The following is a 22,102-nucleotide window of genomic DNA, read 5'->3' on the forward strand; positions in this document are numbered from 1 at the left end:
TTAAAATAAAGGGATTGGAGGGGCACCTGGGTGAGGTGGCTCAGTCGGTTAAGCAGCTGCCTTTGGCTCAGGTCATGATCCCAGGTTCCTGGGATTGAGCCCTGCATGGAGCTCCCTCCTCAGAGGGAGTCTGCTTCTTTCTCTTCCTCTTCCCCTACCCAACCCCCCACTCCACTCTCTCTCGTGCTCACTCTCTTTCTGCCAAATAAATAAAATCTTTAAAATAAATAAATAAATAAATTAATTAATTAAAGGGCACGTACAGCACAAAACAGTATCTTTCTGTGAAGTACTGGCATAGAAAGAAGCTTAGTAGGAAGGCAAGAAGACAGTAGCTCTTGAACTTCTATATGACTTTACTGAAGACTTTGAATAATCCAATTAGTTAAATACAACGTTCACACTTTACAGATGAGAATACTGAGACTCAAGGGGTGTAAAAGAACTTGAGTTATCAGGCTGTAGTAGAACTGGGATTTAACTTCGTGTTGGTCTGACTCTAAAACCATTTTCCCCACTATCTGCATTTGACTCCCAAAACTATGTCTTATAACACACAGATTTTCCAGGTCCAGGAAATTATTTAAGTTTTTGGTCTAAAAATTCACCTACTAGGTTCAGACTACATACAGCAAGGGTTTCATAGTGCAATTGGTCTGTAGAGAATGTCACCGCCAGCCCTACTGGCATCTACAAGAACTAGCAAGCATTACTTACAGAGAATGATTCACAGTGATCATTAAGAATTAACTGTGTTTAGGATGACATTTTTGCCTAATTTACCAGAGAAAAAGGAATTAAAATGCAATCTGATTAGAAATTTATTGCTTTTTTCTTTTCTTTTGCAGGTAAGTTTGGAAATAATTTATTTTGCTTATGGAATAGAGGTATGATGTCACTTTTTCTTGCATTTTATTTTAATTGCTTTTAACATGGGCCATGGGAAATAATTTTGTTCTTGTTCTTGTCTCTGTCGTTGTTATTGCAAATTTTGAAGGTGACATTATGTGTTTAAGGTATTGATTCAGGTGTTTTAAGTATATGATTCCACAAAGTAAACCTGTGCAGAGTATGTGTTTGGGTTTCTGTGTCAGATACAAGGGAGGGGGATTGTATCAGGGATAAGGAAAATATAAGAAGAACGAAGAATATGCATGCAGTGAGAGTCTGTAAAGCTGAGAAGGGCAGCGACCTTCACCTCCAGGCATATAATGTGCAATGGCTGTGAATGTGTGTCCCAAGAATAAGATGCCTGTTCCTGAGCACAGGCAGTCAAGCAGAGGCTTTTTCATTCAGTCTTCTAAGCCCTAGGTTTTGTGTTTTCTTCTATTATCATGCAAAATTTCTGGCCAGGGTATTGCTGATATGTATCTTTGAAAAAGGAATGGTTGTACCATTTTGAACCAAAGTCAAATTTTAAGTTAGAAAACAGTAGAATAGATCCACTCCTGGAAACCATACGAAAAAGGAAAAAAGAAAAAGAAAAAAAAAAAGCTCTAATGAACTATATATTAACCATTTCAGAAAAGAGGAAGTAAATTTCAGTAAAGCTTCTCGATAGACAAAAGAGAAGATAAAATACCAGAGGCACTTAAGAAGATGTGGGATTTGCAGTGGGGAAGGAAGGCAGCCTGTTAAATTGCCTCCATAGGTCTATGGTCTTATTATTGTGCACTGTGCTTTCATTCATATATGAAGGATGGGATTGCATGAGATTTGAATGAACCACGTAACAGAAGTAAATTCCATGTTAGTTATAAATGATATGTTTATTGTAGAAAGACTTGTTATAAAACGAAATTCAGCCGAGTAAGTTTGAAGATCTAATTGCTTTATTAAGTGATTCATGAATTGGGCAGCAGTCCACCTAGCAAGCAGAGGGGAGCTCCGGAGAAGTTGTACAAAATGGAGGGCTTTTATAGAAGGTTGAGGCAAGAAAAATATTAGTAAAAGAAAAGGATTGTTCCAAGCAAGGTCACTTTCCATTAGGAGAGGAGCAGAGGGTTTTATCATGCACTTTACCTCATCTTGGTAATGAGGCGGGGATGGAGAGGCTCCCAGTGGCGGACTCTTTGGTCCGCATCAGAATTTTCCTGACTGGTTAAGACTATATTTCTGGGGCAGGTTGAAACTGCATTGGATTTTGCATGAAGCCCTGGTTTGGGGACTCTGCCCAAGTGACGCCATTTGGGGCCTGTGGTTTTCTTTTTAACAGACTATATGTGCTTTAAAAGTTATTGTAAGCTTTATTACTAAATGTATCAAAATAAACAGAGGTGGGAACACTAAATCTATTCCTAGTCTTAAGTTCCTCCGAATCAGTAAGAGTCGGTAACAGCTCAGGAGTTAAAAATGTTCTTGGGCCCCTGGTCTTGATGGGTAAAGAAATGTGATCTCATTATATTTTCACCAGTATAATCGTATCAATGCCGAAGTCATGATGGAGTCATTATTATCACCCCGGGTAGATCTTACAAAAAGCCAGTACTGCAAATGTTTTCACTGAGACAATATCAATTTGTCACTTGAACCACAAAACTTACTGGCCTGCAGCTCTCTGTGTTTTAACTAGTATTTCAGTAGTTGATGGAAAAAATTAGAAATAAAGGACGTGTAAAATGCCAGAACATCTTTAGGAAGAGAATGTATTTTTTTCTGTCTCTCTAGTAATCTAAGTATCAGAGAAGTTCTGTAGCCCATGGGTCAGCAAACTTTTTCTATGAAGGGCAAGAGAGTAAGTATTTTAGACTTGGCAGGACAGAAGTTCTCTGAAGTAACTACTCAGCTCTGCTGTGAGAGTAAATGCAGGGATCCTCAGACAATGTGTAATGAATAAGCACGGCATGTCCCAGGAAAACTTTATTTACAGAAAGAGAGGTGGGTGGGATTTGCCCTGTGGCAGGTTACCAGCCCAGCTCTAACTTCCCTTGAAATGAAAAATTTTAAGCAAACTAAAAAATTTTTGGAAAGGTATGTATTTTGGGCACCTCCTAATATAGGTAAACCCTTTGTATAAATAGGAACGAAACAGTGTTCAACTATAGTTTAGAAATAAGAAATGTATTTCTCAAAAGCTCTGATGAATTTAAACACTAGAGGGCACAAAAGGATATTTTTAAGTAAGGATATTTTTGTAAACAGAACTCTACAATTATGAAAAACTGCCTCAAGTAGAACAATGTGACCTCAGTGTGCATAATTTGTCAGAAATGTCCGGCTGCATCTCCAGTGACCTCACTGGCCACAAGAACTTGAAGTGTTTGACCAACTCTGTGTTGCTATATTAACAGCCATACATCTTTTTTTAATGCTTGCCTTTGACCTTTTCATGCAATGTGGCCAAACTTATGGATTCATATAGTGGGATTTTTTTCCCCGTCTTATAGGAAAAAAATCATTTTTTACATTGCTCTAGGTTCTGATTTTCATGTGGTATGGGTCCTCTTGGCAGTAAAACAAGTCATCTTCAATTACCTTATTTTTTCTAATCTTAAAAAAAAGTCATAATAAAATAATTCACGCAAATAGAGTGTGTTCCTTTGATTTTTGAACTAGTTGGAGGATTTTATTTCATAAAAATGATTAAAACTCCTCAGGACCTCAAGCTTTAAAAATGATCATACCCATTCCTCTAGTAATTCTGCTTACAGACATTTGGATTAGGGAAGTAATCTGAGATATTAAAAAGATTTATGTTGAGAATATTGCCACAAAAGTACTTATATTATGGAGAACCTTGCATATATTTTAAGTTTTCCAGATAAGCTAACATTTAAATAAATTTTGATGTTAGACTCAGCCAGTAAAATCTTATCAACCATTAAAAAGATTTTCAAATAACTTTAAATGATATGGGAAATTGTTTAGAGTATAAAATGAAATGCAAAGCAGAATTCCAAATCATATACCCTAAACTCTCAATCAAATGCTAAATTTAGATGGATAAATTTATGTATATACACATAAAAATAAGGAAGAAACTGAACCAGGAGATTTACAACAATTACCTCTGGATGTAGAATATTTTTCTTTTCTTATTTTACTTTTCTGCATTTTCCAAATTTTCTAGAATAAGCATTCATCATTTATATAGTCATAAAAAAAGGTTATCCAAGCTGAAAATTACTTCAGCATCTCACAGCCCTTATTTGGGTCTGATTCTTAGGTCAATGCTGGTAAAAGTCAGCCAGTTATAAGAAAAATATGTTATTTTATGCATTAGAAAATGCATTTAAATGAATTATTGATTGTTAGGCAGGCACATCCATAGCGTCACCTTTTCAACCCTGTGGGATAAGCTAATTTGTCTTGCTTCTGTGTTGTGGCTGAGCTGCCGTGCCCTGGGCAGGAAGAGGGGAATGAGGTCAGGGAAGCAGACCAGGGAAGCAAGAGCCTGCTGCAAAGGCTGGTGGTGCTGGGATTGAGCACAGGACTTCCCCCAGAAACTCCCTGGACTGTGGTAAAGCAGGCCACGTGCAAAACACACATGAGCATGTGCACGCATGCTCATCCTCCTCACATCTCCCTTAGACATCTGCTTTCTGCTCTTGCTTTTCCTTACAAATGGGCCTCAGGGAATGTGTATGTATGGTGAGGGCTGGAGATAGAAACAGGAGCCTGGAGAATGCCACATTGGACTTTACTCTGAACACAAAATTCCACAGGATGGCTTTGCATAAAATATTGGAAGGAGTCCCATAAATAATATTGACAAAAAACGCCGTAATTGTGACAAAGCAAAAGCTTGTCACTAGTTTCAATTCAACTTTTCCTTGTGACTCTTTTAGTAGCAGGAATGATGGGCTAAAAATGTAGCTTTTTCCTTTTTTTTATTTTGTAAAAAGGTATCTGAAAGGGTGAACATGGCATAAGCAAAGGCACAAAGTTTGAGCTACGTGGAATAACTGTTTCTCTTAATGCACTGTGAACTGTTTGACATTTTCCTCAGAGCTTTCAATCCGTAGTACCTAGGAGATTGAAAACTGTGTGATGAGATGGAACTGAGACTAGCTAATTCCATCAAACAATTTGTGAGTTAATTTTCTCTATATACAATTTTCTTTTTATTTTTAAATTTTGAACCAAGTTGGCTTTTAATATAAACCGATAGAATCAGCCATTTGGAATTGTTTATGAGGATATGTCAGACGTTCTCAAGTTTGCCAGCTTATTATCCTCAAGTGATACTGGTTTATATATATAAAATGTTCTCAAACATAGCAAGGTGCAAACGAAGCTGTAAATATTCAAGTATTAACTATTGTCCATTGGGTAGGTGGAGAAATGGATGATATGGCTTATCTAAACTAACTACCAAAGGAAATAGAGAAGCTTTTAAACCTTTCTGGAACAAAGCAGAATTAAATATTCATTAGAAGAAGGAATAGCAGAATTTAGAGGTAAATAATGAGATTCCCCTGAAATCTGTCTTGTAAGGAGTTGGAGGGATTCATTTAACATACATTTACTCCGCTCCTACCGTGCTGGGCAGTCCCAGGGATACATGCCCCTAGAGGTTCGCAGCCCAGGAGAACACTGAGCATATTGCTCTCACTCTCTCAGAGAGAAAGGGAGAGTACAGTGTGTGTGATGCCCTAGATAACAAACAAACTAAAGAAGTAAAGAATACTTGTTATTCACCATAGACACATTTGACATGTTTATTTCCACTTACTCATATCCATATCTCACCAGATAACCCATAGCACGTTCATGTCCAGCCTTATGTTTTTTCACTGCCTTATTTATTAGTTCTCAGATAACCTGAAGAAGAATGAATCTGAGCTTTTTTCACACCTGTAGTAGGTTCACGTTAAATTCCAGGGAAACTATGGACAGATCTTTTTCCAGCTAAAGTTAACATTGCCGGTAAGGACAAAAAGTTTCCTAACTGAATATGAAAAGTATGGAATGATACTCATGGTGTAAGTGGTGATATATCAAGCTGTTTCTATTTCATATCCACAAGTTAGATGTATTATTATGTACCTCAAACAAAATAAAATAGACTTTCAAGAAGAGAGCAGATTCCAGAGGACCTCTCTGTAACATGCATATTAATGTTAAGTGATTTATGCCTATCATAGTGCTCTATGTCTAAAAAACTATGTTGAAAGGATGAGTAAGTTCTAGAGTTCTGCTGTGCAGTATTGTGCCCGTAGTTAACAATACCATGTTGGTGCACTTGAAAATTTAAGATCGTAGAGCTCATGTTATGTGTTATTACCCCACTCCACCCCCACACACACCCAAAACCAACGAGACTTAAGGAGAGTTGTGGAGGTGATGGATATGTCTGTTACCTTGATTGTGGTGATAGTTTCATGGATGTACGCGTATGTCTAAACTCGTCAAATTGTATACATCGAATATGTGCGTATTTTGTGCACCAGTTATACCACTGTACAGTTGGGGTTTTTGTGACTATAGTTATTATATATGTCAATGTCTTGGATACTGAGAAAAAGGAAGATTTGGGAGGGAAAAATTCATGACACTGTCTCCCTGGCTCCAGTATTTTCCTGCTCAAATCCTTGTGGAAATAGAACAAATATTAAGTGTTCTAAAATTCTTCTTTCATTATTTCACTCCCTTGCTCAGGAACTTTTGATGCCGTCTCACTTCTAAATGGAACAACGTTCCCCACTTCCAGCATCACATTCAAAGTTTTCCAGAGTCAAGTCTCAGCCTTTCTTTCCTACCTTTTCTTAGCTATCACTGTCTATAATAACCTCCCCTCTCGAAACAATTGATTTATTTCACCATGCACTGGATGTGTCTCGTGTTCTCATGCACTGATGTATCTTGCTTCTAAAGAGCAGCAACTGCTTATACTTGTTATAGAACAATAGCAGTCACAGTGTTTGATAAATATTTGATTAATACATATCAATATTTATCTCCTATGGCTGTCAGATCAGTGAGTTCATCCACTAAGCAAATATATATTGGACTCCTACCACTAACAGTCCCTATTCCAGTTGCTGGCATGCAGCAGTGAAAAAAGCAGAGTCTCTTCTTCGTGTGTGTGTATATGTGTGTGTGTTTGTGTGTGTGTGTGTGTGTGTGTGTGTGTGTGTGTGTGTGTGTAAAACTTTATTTTTTTGTGGGGGAGCTAAGCAATGTAAAATATACAAACATATACAAAATAACTATGTAATGATGATAAGTTCTATCAAGATAAATCATGCAGAGGAAAGAAAGAGAGTGTGGCAGTGCAAATAGAATAGGTAGCCCTCTGTATTAAACTGACATTTGGATCTTAACAAAATGAAAGAACTATGCAGATATCTGAAGGAAGAGCATTTTAGGAAGGGAAATAGCAAGTGCAAAGGTCCTGACGTGGGAGCAGCTGCCTTGTGTTCAAAGATTAGGAAAAAGACAAAAAAAAAAAAAAAAAAAGACGAGTATGGGTGGAATCAAGTAAGCAAGTGGGAGAGGAGAAGGAAAACAGGTCAGAGAGTTAGGAGAGGGCTTTTGTAAGCCATGGTAAAGAGTTGGGATTTTATCCCAAGTGAAGTGGGAAGCTAGTAGAGGGTTTTGAGAGGAGAATTGATATTCCTTTTCAAAGGGACACTCTGAGTATTCCGGTATTCTGTGAAGAATGGACTTGGCGCAAGGGCAGAAGCAGGGTAAATGGTTAAGAAGCCACCGCAATAATTTGGGTAGGAGACAATGGTGACCTGAGCCAGGGTGGTGGCAGTGGAATTGGTAAGAAGTGACCAGATTCTGGCTATAATTTGAAAACTGAGCTGACATCAATTGATGATGGAATTTCACATGGAGTAAGAGAAAAGTAAATGAGCCAAAGATGATTCAAGGATTTTAGCCTGAAAAAATTAAAAACTTGTGCTTTCATTTGCTGCATTGGGGAAGAGAAGGGAATAATAGGTTTATTGGTGGGGTGATGGAGACATGAACTAAAAATTCAGTTTGGGCATCATAAGTTTGAGCATCCTATTTACGGTAGAGGCTTCAAGCCCCACCCCATCTCTTATTTACCCACTCCAGAGTCTCCTTGCACATGTGCTGGCCATTTTCTGTGTGCCAGGTCAGCTTCTCATCTGAGGCACCCAGACACCTTCTCCAGTACAAAGGAGCTTGCCAGATTGTGTGTGGGCTTATGACTGAGTACTCCCAGGGGTAACCTGCATGCATTGAGGGACTAGGGAATACTTATACACCCCAAGTTCCACATTCTGCAGAGGGACAATGCCAAGACATGTCAATACCCCTTAGAAATACCCCAGAAGATTGAGTTCCATTTACCCACAGCTTATTAATGCACACTTTATCAGACTTTCCTCTCTTCCCACTGCCTTAACTTCATATAATTAGGTCCCCACCTCCTCTCCAAATTAAGGACCCATACCAAGAATTTGCAGGGTCTGCCTGGGAGGAATTTACCCTAACATCATTAGAGATCCAAGAAGGTGGTGGAGATACTCTTTTGGACATCAGGGAATATGTCAGGGTGGAGATACAACGGGGAAGGATTAGTCTTTTAGAAACTTATTTGAAAGCCTGTTGCCCAAGATCTGAATATGAGTAGGTTCCTACATGTACTTGATCCTTCCTCAGTGCCTAGTTACTCTTTTCCACATGGACACAATGATGTTCATCAGTGAACAGTCTGAGCTTTTAGCAAATGCTACAGCAGAATTTCTAGATAGTAGTAATTTGAATAGTGATGACACCTACGGGGTTCTTGAGGACTCATCTTGAATCTGCCTTTGCAGAGGAAGCACATTGTTTTCACTTTCCCTATATGTTTATTTTGGGTGGTTTTGGAAAAACTGGTGGAGAACATGGAGGGCTACCTAACGCCATCCTTTGGTTGTTGTCTTTGCCTTTTAATCCTGGTTTATGCTCACTCATACTTGTTCACTACTTTGGTTCAGGGTTCAGAAGCATGATTCCTATGGCATAGTGTAGCCAGCAACAGGCGACATGAAGACTATATTCACTTCCAGTCAATTGTTAAACTGAATGTGAAAACAAATCATTCTCTCTCCGGTTTTGACTCAGACAAGGCACAATTCTTCTTGTACACATTGCATCACATTTCAGAGGGATTTCCCCTTTGCACTGGACATCCAGAATTTGTATTTTCCTGATGAGCAGTTATTCAGATACTTGTAAATTAGTGGAATCATTTATAGGAATGAGATTTTTTATTCTAACTGAAAAGTTAATTCCAACACCTAAAAATAACCCCACTTTCACATTACTAAAATGGTAATATTCTAATCAGTGGCTCTCACATGAAGTTTCAGATGACTGATAACATTTCCAAATGGTACTCGTAATCATACAAACATTTTATAAATAATGGTTCTATATTTTTAAGATAAATAGGCAATATTTGATTTTAAATGTATTCCCCAATTTTTCATACTCAATTTTCTTTTGTCAGATTGAGAAACAGAGCAAGTTTCTGAAGTAATGGGGACAAATAATGTTGATTTACTATTTTGAGAAGTTCTTTTAAATGGCATTTCCATTAAAAAACACAACCGTGTGAAATATTTATGTACACCTTTAATAGCAGATATAGGAAACTGCGTCTGTGAATTACCTGTGCACACATATGTGTCTTCTGAAAGGTTTGGAAGTCAGGCATCAGATGATGAAGGCTAAGCAGATGCTTTTATGGCTAGTTGAAGCTCTTGGCTCTCTCTTTGGGTGAAGGCTCAGTCATGAGAACCTCTCTTCAGAAGGGGGCACTGTGCAAACATCTAGCTCTTCATAGAAGAGCATTTTCTCACAGACTGGCATGAAGTGCCTCTTTGAATCTCTGATGAGTTCTGCAGCATTTTTGCTTTTTACTGGCCCTGACTCTTCTACCTCTACGGGGCAGACTGCTCTGTCCTCTCTAGTGAAACGTCTGCAGACCGCATCATGCTGTTTCTCATTCGATTTTAAATCATATCATCGTAGGTGTTAAATGATGTGTATGCTTACCTGGCTTTCCAGCACTTCTCCCTCTGACCCTTTACCATCTCAGCAACGTGTAAACTATAAGACATACTTAAGTTAATATACATTTAAAAGTTTTTCTTCATGGAGTTTTGGTTGAAATCTAATCAAACTGAAAAAAAAATTTGAGTTTCTAGTACCCTATTTTTAGTTTTATATTATTATAAAAGTAATTTCTATTTGTCATAGAAAACTTGAACACTACAGAAAAGAAAGTTTAAAAATGCCTACAATCCTAATACCCAGCAATAACACTATCAACACTTTGGTGTGTATTTTAATTAATTGGATTTAATTGTAAAATGCTTGCCATGAGTAGAATCTTTTTACTATTAGCAATTTCATAATGTGCTTCTCTTTTATTGAAATATAGTTGATATATAACATTGTGTAAATTTAGGGTGGCCAACATGTTGATTTGATATATTTATATATTATAATATGATTGCATTATACAGTTAGCTAAAACCTCCATCCCTTCATATAATTATCAGTTCTTTTTTGTGTTGGGACTTATAGTTAGTTTGATGATCATAATACAGTATTGTTATCTATAATCACTATGCTGTGCATTAGATCTCCAGGATTTATTTAACTAGTAGTTACAAATTCGTACCCTTCAACCACACCTCCCCTAATTTCCCACCCCCCAGCCTCTGGTAACCCCCATTTTACTCTCTGTTTTGATGAGTTCGACTTCTTTAGATTCCACATGTAAGTGATACCATACAGTATTTGTCTTTCTCTGATTTATCCCACTTAGCATTAATACCTACAAGGCCCATCCATGTTGTCACAAAGGGTGGTATTTCCTTCTTTCCCATGGCTGAATAATATTCCATTATGTATACGTACCACTTCATACTGCAGTCCTTAACAAAGTATTAACACTAACATCTTGAAAAAGCCACTGCATGCTTTTTATAGCTATATTTGCTATTCTCACTGGACTGCTGTAGTGAGGTGGTATTAGAGTTGAAAATACACATCCTTAAATTAAGTACCTGAAAAGTTGATCATCTGAATCTGAGATGCTCCACCGTCCTTGGAGCACCTGAGAGCCCCAGCTTTGGACAAGACTCTGCAGTACCTGCTCCTTGATTGGATTCCTTTTCATGCATCAACTCGAAACATGAGCTGAGAGGATTCAGTACTTATTTGTGTAAGTTCTTCAGTATCATGGATACTAAAATTAGGTTTCCTCTGTCACTCTTGTGATGTCATTTGAACTTGACTTGCATGTCAAATTGTTGAGAAGGTAGCAAGCTGACATATCCATAGGCATATCAGGAATAGTGGGTGAAAAGCAGATTCATTGATGTTGGGATTTTCTATTTCATTTATTACTGAAGTAGAGTCTCTTTCTTGTCCTTAATGGACTAGATTCATTATATTCATTAAATTCATTATATTCATTAAAAAAATAGAACAAGGGGCGCCTGGCTGGCTTAGTTGGTTAAGTGTCCAACTCTTGATTTCGGCTCAGGTCATGACCTCGGGGTCATGAGATGGAGCCCCCTGTGAGGCTTCACGGTCAGCATAGAGTCTGCTTGGATATTCTCTCCTCTGTCCCTCTCCCTCTGCCCATCCTCCCACAAAGCACCTGATTTACAGATCTTCTAAGGTATTTTGTATCATATCAATAACTGGAATAGTCCAAATTATCCCATTCCTAACCACCTGACTGAACTCATAATTTACTAAGAATTACTGGGTATGAAACAATCTCGAAAACATACTGCCTAGGACTAAACTGGAGAAGAACCTCATGGTTGACTGTTTATCACTTAAATGGATATTGATTTTGATAATTCATAATCTTTGATATCTTTAACATTTACTTTTGATCATTAACTTATTTTTTAGCAAGATTCAGGAATTCAAATTTACTATGTTCTTTATATTACATAGGAAAAAAAAAAAAACCCTCATTGTCTGCCTGTACAAAGTCCACCCTTTAAAATAGACTAATATTAAAGCACAGAGACTTATAATTTAAGTTTAATATAATAAACAATGTGTAAATATTATTCAGCTGAATACTATAACAGTACAGTTCTCATTGTTCAAGTCCAATATTGTAATTTCCTATTAAGAAACATTCTCTTAAGGGGCGCCTTGGTGGTTCAGTTGGTTAAGCGTCTGTCTGCCTTGGGTGCAGGTCATGATCCAGGGTCCTGGGTTGGAGCCCCTCCTAGTCAGGTTCCCTGGTCAGCAGGGAGCCTGCTTCTCCCTCTGCCTGCTGCTCCCCCTGCTGTGCTCTCTCTCTGTCAAACAAATAAAATCTTTAAAAGAAAGAAAGAAAGAGTCTCTTAAATGTTACCAGCATAAACTAAGTGGTAGATACCCAGGTGTTCACTGTAAAATTCTTTCAACTTTTAGTTATTTTTGAAAATTTTCATAATACCATTTTGGGGGAAATATCTCTTTTTGATATGGCAAGAACCATATTCTGTTTCTTCTTTTCTGAAACAAGTTTTATGTGTCCTGTCGTGTTTGTGTTTTGCACATCTATAACTCGGCTCGTTCTGGAGTACTGCAGGGCTGATTGCCCTATTTACGGCATGCTTATTTTTCTCTTGATTTGTAAAAGATGCCGAGGCACAGTTTGTCAGTTTTAATGTTGTGAGCACTATTGATACACTTTGTTGAGAAAACGTTAACCGGTACAGGTTACAGAAATGTTTTTATGAGGTGAGATTTTTCCTGGTTGCAAGCCTCTCTGAAGACGGAGCAGCTTCCATTTTCTTTTGTATTCCCAACCACCTAGCACGGATTCACACCCACGCTTGACACTAGTCATGAGACAAGAGCTTCTTTATAAATGTGTCTCTCCTGCCACCCTCCCAGTTTCATATAATACTATGAATTGACTGTCAGGGAAGTGTTTCCCCTGGGCCAGCTGCTGAGGAAAGTGTTTTACCAAAAATATCTCATTTGATCTGTTTTTAATGTTGATCATCTGAAGAATCACCTTCTCCTTAATTGTATTTATTTTTTTTCATAAACAAGACCTCAAGCCATTTTCCACTTCTATAAATATTTTATATCCCTTCTCTTCCTATTTCCTTGACACTTTTAAAAAATGTAAACCCTAGTCCAATTTCTTATAAGGCTGAAGTTTCAGTCTTCAGTTCAATCAGTTCTAAGGTCTGTTTGCCACGATTGTCTTCACCATTAATTGTTAGTATGCATAAAGCATAGCACTCGGCACATAGTAGATGCCTAATATGTATTTGCGAGTAATTGGGAGGGAAGGAGGAAGAAAGGGAACGGAGGAAAGAAGGAAGGGAGGAAGAGTTACCTGTTGAGAAAAATTTCATATGGAAACCACTATATGCTCTATCTTTTAGGATTTTGTGATTTAGTTAAGCTCACTCTTAGAATATCAAGAAAAATACTCACTGCCCCAAAATATTTCATTATCTATTATTCAATACTGCTTGAAAACCCAGGGCTATGGCTTTGTTTCTTTGACTGCAGTTTTATTTTCAAATGTAAATTCAATCCCTTAAGAGTTAGGTATAACTTATATATCAAACTAATATAGGTACAATTTAAATCAGCATTTGAATCAGAATTTGCTATAAATAGATTATTTTACTTGATATCACCTGACCAATGAAAAACAACTGTGCCTTCTCCAATTTACTTCTACATTTTAAAGGCAGTAAATTTGATAGAGGAAGTCCCTAATTTAGAAATGGCTAATTTTCCAAAATTTAGAGGCATGCTAAAGTTTCAGTCAAGGCTCATTATTTACCACTTACCAAACTTGGGAAAGTCACTTAACTCCACTGAACCAATAGAAGTAAAATTAGTGATGGCCGTGGAAGCAAGGGCCAGGATGTGCCCTGTTATCTTACTAATGCCCTAACTGTATAGATCTCTGTTATAAATTTCTTAGGTGGTTTTGAGAGATCACTAGAAAATGGTACCTTACGTTTTCTGCCTCCTGTTACAAATAAATACCAATAACATAAACACACTTTGCTTTCTTTCACTGTTGCAGAAATACCCCGATTTCTATTTTAGCTCCTAGTGAATTGCTGCCATTGGTTAGACAGACTGAAAAGTGTTTCTGTTTCTCTTGATATAAACTATACGGAGGGAAAATGCAGTACACAGGGCGTTCAAAAACACTCACGTTGTCACTTTTCCTCAAGCCTTGCCATCCCCTCCCAGGCCTCCCCTTTCTGCCTCTGTAACACTCTGGTTATCACAGCTGCGCCCACATGGCCCTGTCCTCAGCCTTGGTCTCCAGGCCCTAGAATTACCAATTTAAAGACCTTGGGGAAGCCACCTACTTTGGAGAGAAGATTCAAGCTAGGCAGAACTGACTCGAACACACATCTCCATCATATATTAGTTTTGTGGTGTCAGCCAAGCCACTTAACCTCTGCGAGCCTCAGGGTTCTTATCTACAAAATCGCAACAACAGGGGCCCCTGGGTGGTGCAGTCAGCTGAGCGTCTGACTCCTGGATTCGGGCTCAGCTCATGACCTCGTAGGTCGTGAGGTCCAGCCCTGCCTGGGACTCTGCACTAAATGAGGTCTGTTTGGGATTCTCCCTCTCCCTCGCTCAAACTCCCTCTCTAGAGTGAATGAATAAATCTTTAAAAAAAATAAAATTGCAACAATGATGTCTATCTGAGAGAGTGAATTAAGATTAAACACGATTATGTAATTATTGTGCATATTGCCTGTTTCTTCTGTGAAAATGCAAAACTTGCGCCATGACTTACCTCTCCGGAGTTATATCCTTCCTCAGTTATATTCTAGGCCTCTGTTGGCTAAGAGCATAGGTTTTCTAACTGGAAAAACCCCAATCTTAGTCTCAGATCTGCATGGCTGCATGATCATACGGGCAAGTTACCTCAGCTTTCTAAGCCTCTTTTTCTTCTGTCATAAAACAGAATAAAAATAGACTAAACTCATAGATATAGTATTATGTGGATGATACAAGGTATGTTAAGCCCTTATCACAGAATAAATAACAAATTAGTGGTTGATACTACCCTAATAAAATAAGGAATTACAAAACGATACCCAGACCTTGTGGTAACATTTGCTTCACAGACTCAGTCAACACACTATGAGTGTCAGGGTAAGGAAAGGGGGTCTGGAGGTAACAGGGGTGACAGTAGGTAGCCAGGAACAGGAAAGTTCATGAATGTTGGCTCCCATAAATGGATATACAGATTTAGCGAGATATTGAACCCTGTCATGGAAAAAGTTCACAGTGCCAAAGTTGAACACATGAGATTGTTGTTATTTAGAGATTCTTGGTATTTGGGGTCTTTTTCTTTCTCCCCAGAGAGTGATTTTGTTTCTCAGCCTGGTAATTCCATCACTGCTTTTGCTTGTTTGTTAATATAGTTCTAAAAAGCTGAAAAGAGGCCATTTCTGTCCTTATCTGGTGTGTGGTCAACAAGGAGAGCAGCATGAGTTGGAGTCAGTGTTGCGAATGCTTTTTCAGTTAAGCAACCTGTCTGCAGCATCCTTTAAGTCTTCAAAAAATAAATGAAAATGTTTCTATATGTGGTGAAGCCCAGGATTTTGAACAATTGTGAAAAATTCCATTAGCTCACTTCAGTAGAATTCCTTGCCCCTTAATTTTTTTATTTTTTTTTTACTTCTAGTACACAGAACCAGTAGAGGGGTTTCATCCTGCATATAAAACATTAATATTTTGTTAAAGGACTAACTTGTAAAATATAATGGCTTGATATTCTGTCCCTTTATATTTAGGTTAAAAACATCACATAGGAGAAAAAAAAAAGTACCTGTTAAAATTGTAGATCGATACCCCTTTTGCAACTGGTAAAATGGTATTGCTACTTACCATGTTTACGAGGTGACCCATCTTACAGTACAGTTTTGAACTCTGGAAATGTTTCTAATAGTAAAAAAATAATTTTCCTAGCTGACCAAAAAGCTTGACATTGTCAGTAGTAGTGCTTAAAACCTTGTGTGGTCTTTTCAGAAAACTTTCATGTAAATTACACTATTCATTCTTCTCCAAACCTCTTTGCAGTAGTTCTCATTTGGGTGAGTGAGGCACTGAAACTTAGCAAGGTCAGGTAGCAGTGCTCAAGATCACTCAAGTTTATGGCAGGACTGTTGCTCCAATACCCTCTATCAGGACTGCCCTGCACATTTACCCAATGATGCTTCATCAAAAAACAAACCAAACCAAAAACAAGAAGAACAACAAAAAAAAAAACCTAATCTGAGGATAGGCCTGTAATTCATTTGGTCATAACAGTGACTGCATTTTTTTTCTGGCTTTATTGTTTTATTTATTTATTTGTTGCTACAATTATGGCTTTGACAGAGGGAACATGTAAGGAAAGAGAAAATAAGTGAGTCCTACCATAGCGAAATGTTTTGTCCCTACTTGGGAACACAAAAGGATATAATAAAGGTGATGCATCTTCTTGTCAAGAGGCCCCGAGGTGGTTATGGGTTTGTTCATTCATTAAACAAACATTATTGTGACTTATTTTCCCAGTCATTTGCTAGGTACTGGGCATCCAATGGGAAAGCAAACATGGTCTATGTCCTTTAGATGGCTAGGTCCATCAGGGAAGCCTGATGTTGAATAAGTAGTGATTACAAATGTGCTGACAGTGACAAAGAGGAAGTGCAGGGTGCTGTGGAGACTTCCCTTGGTCTGGGAAAGCAGGGAAGGCTTCTCGGAGGAAGTAGCTTTCAAAACGAAATTCTATAGTCCACCCTTTCGCTTACTAGTTAATACCTAAGGAGAGGTGTTCTGTTTTTGTTTTTGTTTTTTCAGTCTGCACACATGAATACAATATTGGAAAAGAAAATGGTTTTCTGACTTCTAAAAATTGCATGAATAAAAAATTGGACAATTCCACAATTATTGACCCCAGAAGACTTTTACACACATTAAAAATGTTGTGTTTAGGGGCGCCTGGGTGGCTCAGTTGTTAAGCCTCTGCCTTCGGCTCAGGGCGTGATCCTGGTGTTCTGGGATCGAGCCCCGCATCAGGCTCCTCTGCTGGGAGCCTGCTTCTTCCTCTCCCACTCCCCCTGCTTCTGTTCCCTCTCTCACTGGCTGTCTCTCTCGCTCAAATAAATAAATAAAATCTTTTTTTAAAAAAAGTTGTGTTTATTTTTTTTATATCAACTGATTAACATATATTGATTCCAAATTTTTTAAGGAATTTGACTCTAAAATATTACCTGTTGACTACTTAGAAAAATCTCTTGGGACTTTATCGGTCATCTAGTAGATGCTTAATAAACATGAAATGCATTTCCCTTCCTGCTCGTTTTTTCCTCAATTTCTTTCCTTCAACCCCCATTTACCCAAGTATTTAGAATGCACTCAGTGCTTTTTTGGTTGGAAAGGGTTTGACTTAATTATCTTCTGAATTGCTAAAAAGAATCCTTAAATACTCTAATGTAAATGGGAACCTTAAATGTAAAGCAAAGCATTTAGATTCACAATCCAATTTTATTTATCTTTTATTCTGATATTTAACCATGCCTCTTGTTGATTGTTTTATTCTATGTTTTAATAATGTTAGCTCTTAGATTACATTTTATTTCTGTTTGTGTCCCAAAACATAAATGAATAAAGAATGTGTTTGTAGCAGCTTATAATAAGAGCGTGCTTTCCTAACGCTCTTAAAGCTATGGGTACCGTCAATTCTGTTAGCATTCTATTAGTGTTACAACTTATAAGATAATTGTCCTCCATTTTAGAACACAGAAGAATTGACCTCTAAATCAAGTAGGCACATGTAAGGTTTAGAATGACTATTTGAAAGCAGATCAAGAAAAATGCTTGTGTTATTTTGTGGCATTTCCATTGGAGTAATAATCGATAGCTGAGGGGTGCCTGAGTGGCTCAGTCAGTTAGGCCATCTGATTCTTGATTTCAGCTCAGGTCATGATCTCACAAATGTGAGATCGAACCCTGAGTTACACTCCATGCTTATCAGGGAGTCTGCTTGAGATTCTTTCTCTCCTTCTCCCTCTGCTCCTCCCCCCACTCACACACCCTCTCTTTCTAATATATATAAATACATCTTTAAAAAAATTGATAGTTGATTTTGATAATACACGAATGTAATAAAATCCAGTTACTGATACCGTATGAATACTAGTTTAGAGAAGTGCGCAAGTCCGGTTGTTAAATTTCCTTTTGGCACGCTCTTTTGCAATTGATCACTGTGAAAATAGAATTCTTACAATGAAACTCCTGTCAGAGGTAGCTGATAAATGAACATGAAATGAGGTTGTTTGCTTCCACGTTAACTTCTACCACCTTCGAGTCTGTGACCAGCCATGATTTCAAAATACAGCATTATCCTAGACCCTATCTCTGCCTGCCCTGGCTTCCTGAGGCAATGTATTTCAACATAATGCAACCCCACTAATGTAACTCTTTGTTTCCCTGAAGTTCAGTTCACCAACCCCCACCTGTCAAAATAGTGACTTGGAGTAAGCAAATGTCTATGTGAGTTATGTTTAAAGTTTTCCACTTTTAAATTTGGGACTTCCAATTTGATTCGTAGTAACTATCTCCTATAAAGGAAATGCTGAGTTTCTGTGTCAGACACCAGACCCCAAATTTGCCACTTGTAACATCTGGAATCTTGGAACCAAAATCCCAGAAATATTCAAGAGTCAAAGAAAATGCCTTATATAGAGCTGTGGAGCATAAGATCTACCTTATTGGGAGGAGGTGGGCATGTTGTTGGGCTTTTAGGGAGTTTAGGAATTATTGGATAACAGTTTGGTGGAGGCAAAGTTTAGATTTCAGAATTTGGTTTTGCTGGGGGTATAACTTTAGTTTCCAACTTGTAGAAGATGAGTTTGTCTCAGGGATGGAACTTCTCTGCCACCGAATCCTGTTTCTACTAATATTCTTATGGGTAAAGAAATGTTTAACAGTGACATGTTAAGATATTCCAAATATTACCTCATTTCTTTTTCTACCCTTTAGTACACGTGCAGTGAAAGTTATAAACAACTGTTTAAAACGTAACTGACAGCAAAGGTTCATCCTAGCAAACATCTTATTTAATTTTTATTTTTTTCCGGTTGTCTATAAATTCTCATGTCTGTGAAGTACTAGCCAGTCCTTCCAAAGAATATTGGTATATTACTTGAAATTAAGTATAAATTAATTAAAATTAATTTTACTCATGATTAATGTCAGAAATAAGTGGCTTATTTCTGCGACCTGACTGAGGCCTGCGAACCTATGGGGGGATTATGTCTAACTGTACAGAAGAAATGAAAAGGAGGCAGTGAGTATTTAAGGAGTACAGCTTTTAGTTCCAGGAAATACTGAGGTTATTTCACCTGTAAAATGTAAAATGCCACCAGTTAGAAGAAGAGTTCTCTCCCACGTGGAAGGTGAGGGGAGCTCATCTTAGCTAGTACCACCCCTCCTGCTCTCATGCCTGTCTGTGTGTTCCCCACCCCCACTCTCCCCGCACCTGCTCTCAGGGGCATCCTCCTCTTCATTCCCCGTTCTCCTATATTTTCTGACTTCAGTTTCAGATAAAGCCATACTACTAAACACCACGTTGTTCAGCAGCTTGTTAACTCTGCCAGGAGTGTTTGCATTTTCTCAGAGCCGTCCCGACGTGGAAATCAAATAGTGTAAAAGAATGCAATGATAATAGTGGAATTTCATCCACCAAGAAGGGGAGACTCGAGTAGGTATAGACACAAGCACTTCCTCGGTCTTTCTCAAAGCATACCTGGAAGGTAGCCTCCAGTTTTGCTCTTGTGAGCTATGGAGCCGTGTACAAAAGCAGAACACTGTAATTTGTGAAGCATTCAAATATTGTGGATTGATTCAGAGAGAACATGTTTGTTTATGAACTCTTGGCTCCTCTGAGTTCACTGCTGTTTAGTCAGCTCTCACCCATCCATTCCTGGAACCCATCTGTCAGATATCAAAGAGGTGAAACCATGAAAATGTTTTCTATTACTCATTCACAAAGCCGATATGGAACCTGCCGTGCTCTCAAGAACCCCTGGTGTGCCAGATGCTGCTGGGAAAATAAGTGTCCTCTTTACTTACTTGAGCTTTCATAGAAAGTATGTGAATATTTTGGACCCCCAGACTATGTAAGAGATAGAGGGGGTGGTATAGGTCTCACAATTTAGCAGATATGGTGACCATCAGTAAGCTCAACTGTCGGCCAGTTTTGTCCAGCTCAGAGTGGGTTAAATTCACTCTTGGGCACTCCAAGCCTCTCTAATCTTATCCAGGAGAAGTGGAGTTCTGCCTTGGTTTACAGTTGAGGTCACCCGTGGGGCAGTGTTTGGACAGGGACTGATGGAATTATGCTGCACTGTTAACATTAAATACCACTCCATGGTGAGGACTGATGACGGCATTGGGGTCCTTTGACTCCTTGCATACAATATCTTGAAATATATGCCTCCCTGAAAAGTGCTGGACTCATAAAACATGCGAAGGGCTCTATTTGGCTTTCATCATTTATTTAATTTGAAAGAAAGTTGTTTTAAGGGATTTATCAGAGAGTTAAGAAATGTTTCTAGGGAATAGAAAATGAACAAGAAAATTGATCTTTGTTGTCAAAGTCATGCATTATAATTCACTCTCCAAGGTGACGCACCATCTCCTTGAGGGGAAAGCTGCCAAAAGCTTTGAAAGTGATCTGCCTGTTTTCTTCACACACTGACTTGCAGGGAGACGCTGGTATTTCAAGAAGATTAAATCCTTGTGGAAGGTTTGCAAATAATGATGTCCATCCCTGTTTTTAAGAGGAGTTGGAATAAGGAAAATTGTATTTGGCAGCTAGTTGTGTGGAATGTAGTAATCTTTGTTGAATTTCCCCATTGTAGATACGTAATTACTTCTTTTTTAACAAAGCCCCTCTATTTACCTTTTTTTTTTTTTTGAAAACTTCACACTTGATAGTAAAGGTTCACCCACATTCAGTCATACTTTTCATGGTGTGTTTGTATGCGTGCGTGTGTGTGTGTGTGTTGTGCTTTTCAGGAGTGGCATGTGACTATGCTGTTTAATCAGGACTATATTTAAAAACAAATTTGTGAGACAGTGTTGCTCATGTTATTAATGAGATAAGGTCTGAGTGAAGCAAGCTCTGTCGCAAAGGGCAAGTGTCACACAGCAGGAAGTCCTGGCCATCCCTTCCACCCCTGCTTCAGCCAGCCTGCCACCTCCTTGTCAGCGCATACCACCACACCACACGGAGGAAATGCCCTCACTCAGCTACAAGTGCCTCCTGCTCGGCGCGGGGCCCTGCGGCCCCTGGGCCCTGCACCCACTCTGACTTCACTCTGACTTTCTGCGGTTTCCAGTGATCCTGGCACCTTCCTTACAAATGGCTTTTCTTTGGGATCCTCAGGGAGTCACAGTGCCAGGACCATCTCCCAGAGCCAAAACAAGATTGCGTTTCTCAAAGTCCTACAGGTATCATTCTTTACTTTGTGTAGCCGGGAAGAATTTTTTAAATCAGTCTCTGTAGCTTTAGCTCTCCCACCCCCCTACCCCCGCCGAAATATGCTTTTGCCCCGTGTTGATCTATTTAACTCCTAACGTGCGTTAAGTTGGCAGTATGCGAAATATGAGTGACAAAGAGATGAACCTTAAAATAGTCAGGGGGTATGTGGGAACCTGAGAAGTAGCCGGAAGTTGACTAACTCTAAAAGCTGATTTTGAGTGTTAAACGGTGAACTTAAAAAAACAGCATTCTTATTACTGGCATCTGGAAAACAAGGGTATTAGCAACCCTGATGGAGTTCCAAGAGCCAACATTGGTCATGCTAACTTGCAGTTAACCCTTTAAATGTCAGGAAAGGTGTCATGCTTGATTAAACGGGCAATCAAACAACAAAAAGGAAATACTACTATCTGGTTTATAAGGGTTTCCGGGTACATGCACATGTAAAAGTGGCAACTATCTCTGGGATCTAGATGGTAATTCAGTGTTTTAATCTTGTCCAGGAGAATTAGACACCATAAAATCAAAATCGATTTTCTGTTAATCTTTTATTTCTGAAGATTTCTGTAGAAATCACATGAAAGATCTTGACTTCATGATCTCAATAAATCGTCAATGACAATTTTGTTTTACATC

The 22,102-nt window shown here is 38.4% G+C and overlaps 1 protein-coding gene across 15 annotated transcripts in view; it reads left to right on the forward strand.

Moving 5' to 3' along the window:
- PDE4D (phosphodiesterase 4D) overlaps positions 1–22,102 on the forward strand; it is a 1,386,129-nt gene that overhangs the window by 1,013,095 nt on the left and 350,932 nt on the right. For 4 of the 15 annotated variants that reach the window (XM_087861889.1, XM_087861888.1, XM_087861886.1 and 1 more), the window contains exon 2: positions 849–21,435. The exons of the other annotated variants lie outside the window; for them this stretch is intronic. In XM_087861889.1, coding sequence (XP_087718015.1) covers positions 21,347–21,435 — 89 coding nt within the window. In that variant the 5' untranslated portion in view covers positions 849–21,346. The remainder of the gene's footprint in view (positions 1–848; positions 21,436–22,102) is intronic. 15 annotated transcript variants of the gene reach the window in all.

This window comes from Ursus americanus, chromosome 5 (assembly GCF_024610735.1).
Source record: "Ursus americanus isolate L20-20 chromosome 5, mUrsAme1.1.p, whole genome shotgun sequence".
NCBI lineage: Eukaryota > Metazoa > Chordata > Mammalia > Carnivora > Ursidae > Ursus > Ursus americanus.